The sequence below is a fragment of the Rattus norvegicus genome, chromosome 19 (genome assembly GCF_021556685.1).
Source record: "Rattus norvegicus strain SHRSP/BbbUtx chromosome 19, alternate assembly SHRSP_T2T, whole genome shotgun sequence".
Lineage (NCBI taxonomy): Eukaryota > Metazoa > Chordata > Mammalia > Rodentia > Muridae > Rattus > Rattus norvegicus.
The window spans coordinates 20,092,606-20,106,074 of NC_141552.1; the positions used below are offsets into that span (position 1 = coordinate 20,092,606).

The following is a 13,469-nucleotide window of genomic DNA, read 5'->3' on the forward strand; positions in this document are numbered from 1 at the left end:
TTGGCTTCTCCCTGCAGTAGGAGGCAAATCATGGGCATGTGAGGTAACATGGAACCCTGTAGTTCTACAAAGTGCAGAAGCTCCTGATGTCCCTCATGGTGCCCCAGAGCCTGCTCACCACACATGGAGGCTTCAGTAACATGGCCTTGTCCTGACCTGTGTGCACTGTGCATCCTCACTCTCTACCCCCTGCTTTTCGGGGTTGGAAGTCTCAGGTGTAGGAGGCGCCTACCATAGGCCTCTTCCCTTAGCATTTCAGCATTTTACCCACTTGACCTTCACCAGGCATCCTTTGCTCTACACAGTTACCTCAGCCTGTGACCCTCATCCTCCAGACTCTAATGAAGCAAACACCCATGTGTGTGGAGCTCTCATAGTTAGCCAGGGCTAAAGGGGAAGGCAGCAAATCCTTCATGAACTCTAGACTCCTGAGGCCTAGGAAAATGTATATACCGGGGCTAAATTCATGCTGACCTGTAAGACTACATTTTTCCTTTAAACAGAACGATGTGTGGTGGTGGTAGCACAGGCCTTTGATCCTAACACTTGGGAGGCAGAGGCAGACAGATTTCTGAATTCTAGGCCAGCTTCCTCTACAGAGCTAATTCCAGGTCAGCTACACAAAAAACAACACTGTCTCCAAGAGTAAAACAAAAAGAGAAAGAAAGAAAGAAAGAAAGAAAGAAAGAAAGGAAGGAAGGAAGGAAGAAAGAAGTGAAAGAAAGAAAGAAAGGAAGGAAGGAAGGAAGGAAGGAAGAAAGAAGTGAAAGAAAGAAAGGAAGGAAGGAAGGAAGGATTCATATTTTGTATACAATGAGATGCCTGCCTGTCTATACCTGAACCACCATGTTAACTATAACTCTTGTCACATCTGTATTAATTCAAATACTGAAGGCCAAATGGTTAAATCTTAATGACTATACAATTGGGGGGGTGGTGCTGAAGAGATGGTTGGTTTAGTGGCTAAGAGCAGAAGACCAAGGTTCAGTTCCCAGTGGCCACATGGTGGCTCCTATTAACCTGTAATTGCAATTCTAGGGAATCAGTCTGGACTTCACGGGCACCACACATACCACATGGTACACAAGCATTTATTAGGTGAAACACTCAGGCACATAAAATAAGTAAATAAAATATATGGTTAACAGACACTGTGATTCAGGAAGTTCTTAGTGACTTTGGTTATCATTTCTCTCTCCCAGAGACCTGTCTTCCTCATGGCTCAGCCTCCCTGGCTTCTAGGACATTCCCTAGCTCTGTGGAGCATGAAGTACTCAACACCATAAGCCGAGCATTGCAAAGCAAACTGCACCTTTACTACTACACCTTCACCATGGCTGTGTCTAAAGGGAGAGACTTGGAATCCCACAGAGGCAAGGCCAAACCTGTTGGGCTATGTGAGCCCAGCCACTCAATAGTCAGATCTATTCCTGTCCTTGGCTATGGCATGGGGCTCTTAAGACAAATTAATCTGAAGGATATCAACAGCTATCCTGTTAGACCTCTCATTGCTCTGCCCGACCTCCAAGCTTCGTTTTACTCGCTCAAATTCACACCTGAACTCCTCTCCTGCCTCAGCCACCATCAGCTCTTCTACTCCTCTCCACTTGTGCTGTGAATAATCCACACTAAGGTGGACGTTAACCTCTCCATGGACCTCCAGATGTATGCTTGTGATTACTCTTCATTGGCTGTTTTGTATGGGTAGGCGGGTTCTTCTAGTCTCATGCAGAACACTGCTCACACATTTTGGATCTTACAACACCCTCTTGATTGAGAATCCTGACTAATGACTGACTGAGCCTTCCATCCCTGAAGCCACCCTCTGTCTACCAGTCCAAGATGCGAATCCCCACTCTAACCCCAGGGTGTCCAGTTTCATCTCAGAAGCTAGACTCTGAACTGCCCAATATCTTTTGGATCTCTGCCTCTAATTCTCTGACAAATCGTTCCTATTTTTTTTTCCGGAGCTGGGGACCGAACCCAGGGCCTTGTGCTTCCTAGGCAAGCGCTCTACCACTGAGCTAAATCCCCAACCCCCTGCCGTCCTCTTTTCTTTAAAAAAAAAAAAAACACATTTTGTTGTTTATTTTTTGAGACAAGGTTTCTCTGTTCGGCCCTGGCAGTTCTGATATGCTCTCTGTAGAACAGACTTGTCAGGAAACCAGATATCTCCCTGCCTCGGCCTCTTAAGCACTGGGATTACTGGATTTTGCCCGAAAGTTTAATTAAAAATTATTTAGTGGCAGTGCATGTTGGCACATGCCTTTAATTCAATCCATTGGGAGGTAGAGGCATTGTGAGTTCCAGGACAGCCAGGGCTATAAATTAAAACCGTGTCTCAAAGAAAACAAGCCAAAAATGAAACAAAAATGTTGCAATATGGTCTTAGGTATGTAACTGAGTCTGTTCTTGAACTCTGAATCCTCCCACTTTCACTCAGGTGCTAATCAGCTGGCTTCTGTCTTGACTTTCACTGCGCACTCAGGGCTGCCATGACTGTTACCTCTCCCAGTGTTAACTCCTGACTCTCTCATCAGCATCATCACAAAACTCCTGTCAAGAATTAAGGAAACCTGAATTCTAAGGAACTCCAGTATTTCCAAAGCTCACTCTAACACAGATGTATCCTATGCTGAAGTAAAATGGTCACAGCTGGAGGTCTTAATTCCAGGACTTGGGACAGAGGGGTTGGAGGATCTTGAATTCAAGGTTATTTTTATGTTACAGTGTTGCTCAAAGCGAGTTGGGCTGCTACAAGATACCCTGTCTCAAAACTATACCAAACACACCTAAAATGAAACAGAGGAGTTTGAGTGGGCACAGATGGGAAAGCTGGGCACTTTGTGGCTAAGCCACCTGCTGCCAGCACCAAAGTCCATGCACAACCCTGATTCTGAGCTGCGTCTGGGACCCTGCTCAGGAGAATGCAGCAAAGTAGCTCAGATCCAGGGCTTTTGGTCTAAGAGGAATTCAGGTAGTCACACTTTGGATGCCAGTTCTCCAGCTCAACTGCCTGTCAGCACAGGATTTGGTCTTAGTCATGGCTTGACACCCCTAAATTCCTCCCAGCTGTGCTCTGAACTCACCCTGTTCCCTGTTCTGATGAATCTGCCATTCTCCATGGGAGTAGCCTCAAGAAGTCCCTCTCATTTGAAGCTCCACTCAGAGTGCACTAAACACTGCTGGGGAGGGGCATGGCCAACAGAGCACCCACCCCTTTTAGCTGTAGAACATTTAGCTCTAGAGTGAGCACTGCTGTGCATTGTGAAACTTAAGCAGTATCCCAGTCTTGGCCTGGGAAGAGCTATTGACACCCACACTTTCTGGGGCGACATTGTCTCCTGAGGATAGAGTCAGGCCAGGAGCAGCAACTGATGTTCTCGAGAGACAAACTTTCTTCACCTCCTGCCCATGCTGGCCCTAGGATCTGGGCTTTTTTGGTGACATGAGTGCTGAGCCTCCCAGGTAGATGGGTTTTCAGGGGTCAGGTGGTGATTGTCACCAAAGATATCCATAAGGATAAGTCATACTGTACTAATTCCCATATTAGATTCCTTCTCACAGGTCACAGAGGCCATAGTGGGTCCTAAATGTGGAGTCAGGTTCCTGTGCACTTTTGAGGAGACTGGTCAGACGTTTAGGCTTCGTGATATTTTGTTGGCATTATTTTGGGGGGATTTTATTTTTACTGTTGGGGCCAAACCTGGGGCTGCCATGTGGAGGGAAAAGGCTTTGGCAAAGCTGTAGATCATCCCTAATTATAAACTCCTGAATTCTCCCAATCCTGGAACTATCTAGGTCCCTCACATGATGCAACCTTTGGGGCATTCCTCACATAGAATCATGGGGTGGCCTGCATCCCAAAGAGAGACAGTGGGAAAAATTCCCCAGTGTCTCCCTGTGGCTGTGACGATGGGAGTGCTGACCAGTGGATGGCAGGCCCCATGTGAAAGCCTTTTGGTTTCTACTTGAGTGGAACCTTCACCATGCCTTTTTTTTTTTTTCTTGAAACACAGGTTGGCCTGGAACTTACAGTCTTCCATCACCCTGACTCAGTTTCCCATGACTGGGATCATAGGCTTAAATTACTATGCCCATTTTTCTTTTTTGTATTTATAAATCTGCTAAAAAGCCAGAAGGATCCGGAATGTAAAATGGTGCGGTCCAAGGCATTTCCAACAGGGGATTCTTGACCTAGGAGTATCCAGACCAGTGTTTATTGTGTGGCTACTTCATTCCCATAACAGCTTATATTTGACAAAGAATTCCAAGTTGTGATATCACTGGGCAGCAGGCGATATCCCACACAGCAGGACTGACTCAGGTTGTAATTAAGGCTGGAGAAACTTACTAGGACCCTGGTAATCCTACCACCCTGGGGCCTTTAGATAGCCTTAATCTGATCTTCCCCCTGTGCTATGAATCAATTGCTCTTGAAGGTAGATTTGAATTTACAGTCACTGTGAGGCAGGAGAATTAGGACCCTATGATCTCTCTGGGCTCCATAGGAAGAGCCTATTTCAATAGTAAAAGAGGTCACCTGTGAGTTCTTACTGTCTTCCCTGAGGCCTTACTGCTGGAGTTAGACTAGCTGTCTCACCAATTGAAGCAGAATGCTGGTGCCTTCTATAGTGAGGACTAGTGACAGATGGTCTATGGAAATTCTAGAAAGGTCTACTAGTATATGTCCTGTGCATGGGAACTGCTGGCTTCCCTGTGTCCTTTGCCTTTATTTTGCAGTCCATGGGGCACCTGGAAATGTCCCCAAACCAGGCTGTACACAGGGCCTGTCCCGTGACTCTCACTTGCACTCAGAGCCTGCCTGATAGTCATAGGTCTGACAGAGCCCGGACACCTGCAGAGACCACTATAAGGGACCCTGCAATCCCATACTGCCCATCAGTGTCTATAATGTCCCTATACGACACTGAGACGATCTAAGCTCCTTCCAATCTTTATGCTGCATCAGAATCTGACCATTGCTACTTTTGCTCCTCTCATACCCACACTAGAAGCCCTGTACCCACACTAGTCCCAGCTGGCCTGTTGCCTACTGACATCTCATGGACTCTGCCCCAATATTCCCTCTTTGCCTGGGTCCCTGCAACTGTGTCCAGTTCTGCCTGCTTCCCTGCCTCCCCTCTTCCATTTTCCAAATGGCCACATTGACACATGGGTTTCTGGGTCTCCCACTCCTCGGATGCTGGGAACAGGTTCATTCTTTGCTGTTTGAATGGTTGTCCTAACACTGGAGGACCTTGCTTCAAGTAGTGGCAGTCAAACCTGGTGCTGATCGTGTCAGATCTGTCCAGGCTGTCTGTGTGACTGTGGAATGCGCCTCTGTTTTGGCTGAGTGTTATTTACCTCCCTCATGGCCATGTGATAACCAGACCATGAGCATGTTCATTGTTTGGAAAGAAGGGTGTGGAGGACATATGCTCCTCATCCTATCATTAGTGGAAAAAAGACATAGGTAGATGATGCATTCTAGACCATCCTGGGCTATAGAAACTCTGCCTCGAAGAATGCAGGTGGAGCAGGGCTGGGGTTCAGTTGGTTGCCTAGCAGCCTACCACATTGAGCAGGCACTGCTCAACCACCTGTACATACACATCTCCTGAGATCTCTCTCCTAAATGGGAGGTGATCGTGTCCACCTAGTACAGCACATGCCCTGGAAGGACAAAAGCTACCTACAGGAGCTGTGGTGATGACTCCCAGGTTAGAGTATCTGCTGCTCTCTCAGAAGAACCACATGGTCCCTAACAATCATCTACAATGGGGAATGCTATTCCCTCTTTTGGATCATGAGGGAAATGCACTCAGGAGTGGCCCAGACATACATTTGAAAAAAAAAGATCCATTGAGTTACATGATAAAAATAAATATAATCAGCAACAATAAAAAACACAGCATATGAATGATCAAGTGAAACAGCACCTATAAAAACCTATTTCCCAAAATGACGTTGATGGTCATTATCTTTATGGTTTAATAATAATGCTGTATTGTAAGAAAAACTGAGGCACATGGTTCTCGATTAGGATTATTCTATATTCCTTTGTGAAAGTTGTCATTTTTTCTGCAGCTCTACAGGCATGAGTGTGTGTTACTCAATATCTGGTGCACACAGTCAATAAGGAATGTGTGTTGTAGACTGATATAGACTAGGATGAGCAGAACACATGACAGCATGGATACAGTATGTCAGTGATTACATCATAAAGTGTGTGTCCATAAAAAAAGTCACATTATCCACACAAAAGACACTATCACCCAGTATACCCCTTGGTGGCTTTGAATTCACTGGATCATGCAAAGATCCATATCCTGCTGTCAGTTCTAAGTCTACAGGAGGGGAAAGGACCCTTGAATAAGATGGTCTTAAGAGTCAAGAGTTACAAATCAATTTTTATTCATAAGGAATACAATTTACAAAAAACAGGCATAAAATGAACAACTAAAATGGTATAAAAAATGAAAAACAGTAACAAGAATATATAACTATGAAATAACAAAAAGAAAACTTCAATGAAAATCATAACCAAAAACATTTCTCAACAGCATTTTCTTAATGAACATTTAGAAACACAGTTGTAGTGCTGTTTCTCCTCTAGGACGTGAGATGTCAAGGCAGTCCCCTCAGTTGTCTCTCAAATGGTGTTGTCGGTAGGAGAGAGGAGGAAGACCTCAATGAGACAGGCTGGCATACGGATACATAAATTTAGGGTTTCTATACATTGAGGAAATTATCTGAGAAGAAGAATATTCCCCCAAAAAGTCTTTGACTGTGAGGATTGTCGTCACAGGGAACTCCTGAGAGAGAAACTCATTCCTCAGGGGGCTGTCTTCCTGGGATCCGTCCTATGCCATGTCTCCTGCAGTTTCTGAGACCTGGGAGGACAAGGCAGCTATTAAGACACTGATTTGGTGGGGACATGCATACCAGCTGTCAAGTTGCTGCCTTCTGTCCCCTCAGCTACATTGGACAGACAGCACTGATCTTTTCACTGAAATCATTGCTGATATCTCTGCATGCTGGGAACATTACCAGCAACCCTCACAGTACTGTGGGAGAACAAGCTGCTCCTCAGACTCTACCAGTGCAAACCAGAAATGGGGAAATGGGGAGAGACCTAATTGGGGTGCAGGAAGAAAGAGAAGGCCACATGATACCCAGATCAAAGCCAATGACCAGGACTCATTTGCCATTTGCACTTGGTTCTTATCCTTACAAGGTGCTTCCAACCATAACATGACCCCTGTATGACCTTTGTCACAAGACCAAGAACTCGTTGAAAACTCTTCATAGCATCCAATCTGTGATAGGGAGATGCAGTCATATGATATGTTATTCCTCTGTCACCATTTCTGGACTGCAGTTTCAAAAAGGGCAGAGAAGTATAATTGCCAATAATTCAGTTTCTGAAAAGTGGTTAACATCCCAGAATACTTGTGCATAGACAGAGCAATGAATAACTCTATCACATGAAGTGGGTGACTGATTGGGTGTGGGGAGATTAGACAGGTGATAGGGGAAGCAAAGATGTATCCAATAGGCAAATGGTATCAGACATTGTTAATCTGACTCAGCTGCTTGTTCCTACCACATTTTGCTGGGTCTGGAGGTTGCTGGTCTTCTCCTGTTCGTCTTCATCTTTCTGGTTCAACTCAAACAAATATCGCTGTACCTCCTTGCTCTCCTGCTTCAATGTGACCAACTTCTTCTTCATACATGCCTGGTCCATCAGGAGCCGGCTGTGCAGGTTGCTGGAAACACACTCTGCATAGTAAGATCCTGAAACCTCTTCCTCCCATTCCAACTGCCAAATCCCACAAACTCCACCAGGACCCAGATACCCATAAAGACTTCATAGAATACATCTCCATACATGTAAGGCTGCTGCACAAACAGCAAACGGCCAATCCAGGGAAGAATAAATTGTTTCTGTGACCCAAGCACCAATAAGAGTCCATGTCTGTCCAAAAGAACAAGGGATCTACAACTACCCATGAGAGCCCAATGCATCGGGACAGCATCAATTAGTAGGCAGTAAACAACCACAAGAGGACAGTAGAACAAAGGGAGGTCATGCAAACCATGTGGTCCACACATTGAGCTTTGTTAAACCTGGTATGACCCCAGAGCCGCAGGTTGGCCTAATAACACTCTGATGCCTGAATCAGTGTAGTTCTATCCAGAGCCTTCTAAAGATGCATAGACACTGTGGTGAGAAGTCACAGTCTCTTATGGAACTGAAACTGAGTCCAAAAGACCCACGGCACAGTGATATTTAAACAGCAGAAGACATGGACCCAGAGCTGCAGACCCTCCGGTCCAGAACAAAGAGAGGCAGACATGGCCATTCCACAAGTGATGGGCCCTTCTGACCAGTACTTACCGATAGAAGTTAATCTCCTTCTTGAGCTCCTGAAATTTCTCACGATGTTCAATGTTCTTTGTGTCTAAGTTGTGCAGTAATGACATGACCTCTTTCTCCTTTATCTTCAAGTTTTCATAAAATGGATTTGGCCTGAAGTAGGGGCTGGCCCCAGGAAGATAGAACCCAATGAACATCGAGGTTTAGGATTATATGAACTCAGGCTGTGCCCTGTACTACCCCAGCCCTGGAAGGACACTTTTTGAATTCTACATATTTGGATCTTCTTCAGCTTCAGAAACTTGGAATTGTGTGCCCAGGACAACAGAAGCTAAGCACCCAGATAAAGGGTTCCCTGGCTCACTTTTTTCCATCAGGAGGGCTGGATCTGCATTCAAACCTGTTATGCTGTCAAGAGCCTAGGCCACAGCTCTTACGCTAACACACACACACACACACACACACACACACACACACACACACGCACATCCAGAAACCTCTGATTTCATTTTTCCTGTTTTGACAAGTGGAATGCTACAAGCTGAATAACTAATATTCTAGAGGCAGACAGTACACATAATTCTGGAGTTGAGACCAGATATTGCCACAAACTTATAATCTGCCCAAGGCATACAAATGTATAGACAAATGTGACCACACAGGCAAAGAACTGTACTGTTGAAAGTGGGGCTTCCAAAAATAAAGTACTTACACCTCCATGAAACTATTATACAGGTATATCCTGAGGTCAAAAAACAGACCCCTAAATTCCAAGTGTGCAGGGACATAGAAACATATAAAAGTTGTGCATATGCATGCAGACTTGTGCACACACAGACACACAAACTGGGACACACCCACAAGAAAAGAAAAGTAAACAGACTCAGAGAATGAGAAAGAGAGACAAATATGGAAAGAGCACAATGGGAATCAGTAGAAATGTAAGCACCATTACTGTCTCAGTGTTTAAGGCACACAGACAAGAAGGAACAGGCCTGAGCCTCAGGCCTTCTTTTTTTTTTAATTTTTTTTTTTTTGTTCTTTTTTTCGGACCTGGGGACCGAACCCAGGGCCTTGCGCTTCCTAGGCAAGCGCTCTACCACTGAGCTAAATCCCCAACCCCGCCTCAGGCCTTCTAGTTAAGCATGGAGATGAACAATGTGGGACCTGTCACCTAAGGGTGCTGCCAGGAGATGATAGCGTTCAGTCACCTTCCTAGCAAGTACAAAAACTGTCCACAAACTCACAGCACCTAGAACCTTGCAAACTGCCACCTGTCAAGGGCTTTCCAATTGTACACTGGGAACTCATGCTCCAGTGACTTTATCCCTGAATTCTTCACTCACATCACAAGTTCAGATTTTCAACAGGCGGAATCAGAGAGTCCATTTCCAAACTCACTCCTCAGTAAGGGTCAGGTTCTGAATCTCCTCTATATGGGAGATGAGGTTTAGAACAAGGTCCTTTGTTTGGAGCAATGCATACCTCTTGCTCATGGATCCACCTGTCACATAAAGGAGGCGATCTGTCAGCTCATTTCTCTCCTTGGTAGTTAGCTCCAGTTCTCTATTCAGCCTCTCCTCTTCCTCGTTGGCCTGCACCTTGTTTAGGATATTTTCAGGGGATGACATCTGTCTGCAGGCCTCTGTAGGTAGAAGAATACAAGTGAACCCGCATGGGGCGAATGCATAGAGCATACACAGACCACAGTGAGGTCCAAACAGGAGAACATGCTTGGAAGCCAGTGTCACTGCAAGGAGTTTGGTCTATATGTAAGAGGCCTCCTAAGTGGATCACAGTTCCCCCACTACTATATAGAGACCAAGAGATGTAAGCAGCCAGGTGTTCCCTATGCCCGCCCACACAGGCTTACAAGTACCAGAGAGATGCCTTCTCCAGGATTATTATCAGGTACGCAGGCTACAACCTGGTTTCAGGACCCTCACCCCTCTGGTTTCAGAAGTCAGATCATCAATTCAGCATCCACAATGACTTGATTGATCAGGGATACTCAGATATCCTACACTGTTACTCTAGTCCAATAACTTTGCATTAAAATGTCATGTAGGGGGAGGACATGGTCAACAGACTTATTAATTACCCCTACTGAAATGACAAATGCCCCAGAAGTGTCAGTAGGTTACAGGCTCTTTCTCTACCTGCCCCATATAGTTTGGCTACTGTAGAAAAATATCTTCCACACAGAACCTCTAATATATGAAGGTAAGAGTGGCCCCGTCAGCCAGAGGTAGTCAGAGGAGTTCTAAGAATATAAGGTCATGTCAGGAGCACAATTCTCTCCCTCTTACTACTGTCAGATAGTCACTGAAATTAAAGAAGCAATGAAAGTGAAGTACATTGATGCCCTGTATAATTCAGAAAAGTTATACCCTCCATGATTCCTGATGGTGTTATTATATCAATTTAACATACCGAATGCACTGTAAAAGTAAAGACTAGAAGTTCACCCAATAATAGCATAGGCAGTGCCATATCCTCCATGTGGTTATGGAGAAACTAATGATGTGAAAACCTTGACTTTCAGGAATTGTGATAATCATGGAATTCAGTATCTGTGGAGATGTTCCAGTGGTTGTGGCCCATTGTTATAAAGGCCAGCGGAAGACCCCCACACACACCCCTGACAGGAAGCTCAACATACACTGCCCAGAACTTACTCCACATTCCCCATGTCCTGTGTCCATCATTACCTTTAGGTTTCATTTGCTTCACTCTAGACTCTTCTCTAACAACATCAACTCTCCCAAAGCGCCTACAAAGACGGGCAAACATGTCTGTGGATATATCCTTTGGACACTAAGAGAAAAAGTAGGGAATTGGTTGTCACAACGATACTGGTGACATCACAGGGATTCCAAGGTCTCTCTAGGAGACAATAGAATGTCCACGAAGGGACGGCTGATGTCATGGATAACAGACTTTGCCTCCCTGCTAATGTTCTGCCTGTACTGAGCAAAAGCTGATGGACCCTTTTCAGGGGACTTCCCTGTGGCATAGCCACTGAGCACCACATGCTTCCAAAGCCAAATTTGGCTCTAGGCTTGATTGGAAAAACCTAAGTCATTGCTATGTATCTAAGTGAGTGCTTCCTCCCCAATCCCTGCACAGAAATGTTTCATCCTACCTCAAATTCTCCTCAGTCAGCAATATTACCCATTAAAGATTACTGAGAAATCACACCAGTTCCTATAAGTAGCCAAAGAGGTCTCCTGTCTCATCATGTGCAGGTGCATGAAATCACACCCAGAAATAGCCTGTAGGGTAGGTTGCGATGTGGGTGTGTGTTATAGGTACAACCTGAAGCTTTGTGCTTAACATTTGACAGTTGCCACCAGATTCCTTAGGAGAAAGAATTGCACTCATTATGGTCCTGGCAACATTGTGGTGATCTGTTAGGAGAGGAAACTGAAATATTGGATCCACCAGTGAATACACCCTCAGGCTGAGTGTGGGGCTCTCCTCTTTGCACTTAAGTTACCAAAGTAGGATTGCTTACAGGCCTCTCTAAGCTATAACGTGTGATTTCATCTGAAAAATAAAATAGTCAGCAGATGTGGGGGGTGCAGCCAAAGGAGTAGGACAAGCCTAGAGACATAACTCAGTGGACAGAGTAAGAAACAAGCATCTTCACTCCTGTTTCATGGATCACCCCACAAAACACAAAAGCATGTATCGTACTAAAAACAAAAACCAAGTTATTTTATTGGATGCACACACTAATACTGTTTACAGTATTAGTAGCAAAGCTCAGATTTTGGGGGCAGATGCATGACTTGAACTATCTTCCTCACAACATATAAAGCAAAAAGTAAATAAATAAATAAATAAATAAATAAATAAATAAGAAAAAAACAGAAAAATAATAAAACACAAAAAGCACAAGCCTCTCATGTGAAGTTACAGAAGAGTGATCCAGTGGTCACTTCTGACCAGGCCATTTTAGCTATGACGGTGCATAGTGACCCTTAATTTGATGGGTCCTATATAAAGCTTTGTGCAATATTGTCATTTTAACAAACTTCATCCAGAACATACATAACGACACAGGATATGATTGCCATGTCCTTGCTGTGTATCAAGTTATTTTTCTGTGTCCTTGATTGTCAGGCATATTACACCAACAATCTGAGATGGCTGGTAGACTTGGAAGAAAGTGGATATGAAAGATCCCCGTTTGATATCAGAACAGCCATTTCGTAAGCATGAGAATCTTTTAAGCTGGCCCTCGCTTAGCCCCTAGACGTTAGACAATAGACCAGAAAGTACAGAAAGCACATTCCCACCCACTCTCTAGGAAGCTGCCCGACCATAAGAACAGAGGGTATAGAACATATTTACTGCAGGGCAATTACAAGACAGGAAACATCTCTGGGAAGCTGACTGACCACTATAGAAGTGAGATATCCTTGGTACTGAATGCAGCTGTGCTATAGGCTGACATCACTATAGCCTTGTCCTGGGAACTCCAGAACAGAAACACCTGCCAAGACAGATATACTTGATCCTTGTCCTGGGAACCCCAGGATAAGAAAACATATATCAAGTCAGAAATCCTTCCTACTGAAATAGCTACATTGATGTGGTTACGGCCTTATCCCCAGGACGAGAAACATCTGCCTAGTTATTCTTGGCACCGAAATAGCTGAGCTAATGAAACTGTGTGATCATAAATGACGGTTTAAGCTGTACATTTCTGTTGTTTGAGGCTCCTTACATCCCTCCTCGTGAGGACCGTGTCGAGCCCCAGTGCATTGGTATCCCAAAGTAAACCTCTTGTTTTTACATCAAGACTGAGTCCTGTGTGTTCATGGGGTGGTGATTGTCCTCAGGACTGGAGCGAGAGTCTCCTCTGTCTGAGGGTCTTTCAGATAAAGCTATAGTTGTGGGTTACACACCTCAATTCTCATTGGCTAATGCTGTCCTCACAGTCCTTGGAGGCCCCTTTGTAAGACTACCTTTTGGAAAGTAGAAGCAGCTTTATTTGAGCTCAAAGTGAACCTGACGAGCAACGTAGAGAACAAGATGGGGTAATTGAGAACCTGTCTAAAACCAGCACAGAAACCCA

The 13,469-nt window shown here is 44.7% G+C and overlaps 2 protein-coding genes across 4 annotated transcripts in view; one reads left to right on the forward strand and one right to left on the reverse strand.

Annotated features, from left to right (window-relative positions):
* The window catches only part of LOC134483571 (disks large homolog 5-like), an 81,981-nt gene that overhangs the window by 49,387 nt on the left and 19,125 nt on the right, over window positions 1-13,469 (forward strand). The gene's annotated exons all lie outside the window — the stretch shown is intronic.
* LOC147999037 (disks large homolog 5-like) overlaps window positions 6,397-13,469 on the reverse strand; it is a 51,374-nt gene continuing 44,301 nt past the window's right edge. For 2 of the 3 annotated variants that reach the window (XM_087595923.1, XM_087595922.1), the window contains 4 exons: window positions 9,869-10,028; window positions 8,405-8,548; window positions 7,610-7,772; window positions 6,397-6,896 (listed from right to left, as the gene is read on the reverse strand). In XM_087595923.1, coding sequence (XP_087452049.1) covers window positions 6,867-6,896; window positions 7,610-7,772; window positions 8,405-8,548; window positions 9,869-10,014 — 483 coding nt within the window. In that variant the 5' untranslated portion in view covers window positions 10,015-10,028 and the 3' untranslated portion in view covers window positions 6,397-6,866. Of the gene's footprint in view, window positions 6,897-7,609; window positions 7,773-8,404; window positions 8,549-9,868; window positions 10,029-11,094; window positions 11,250-13,469 lie in introns of those variants that run through there. The other variant, XM_087595921.1, reaches the window with a different exon arrangement.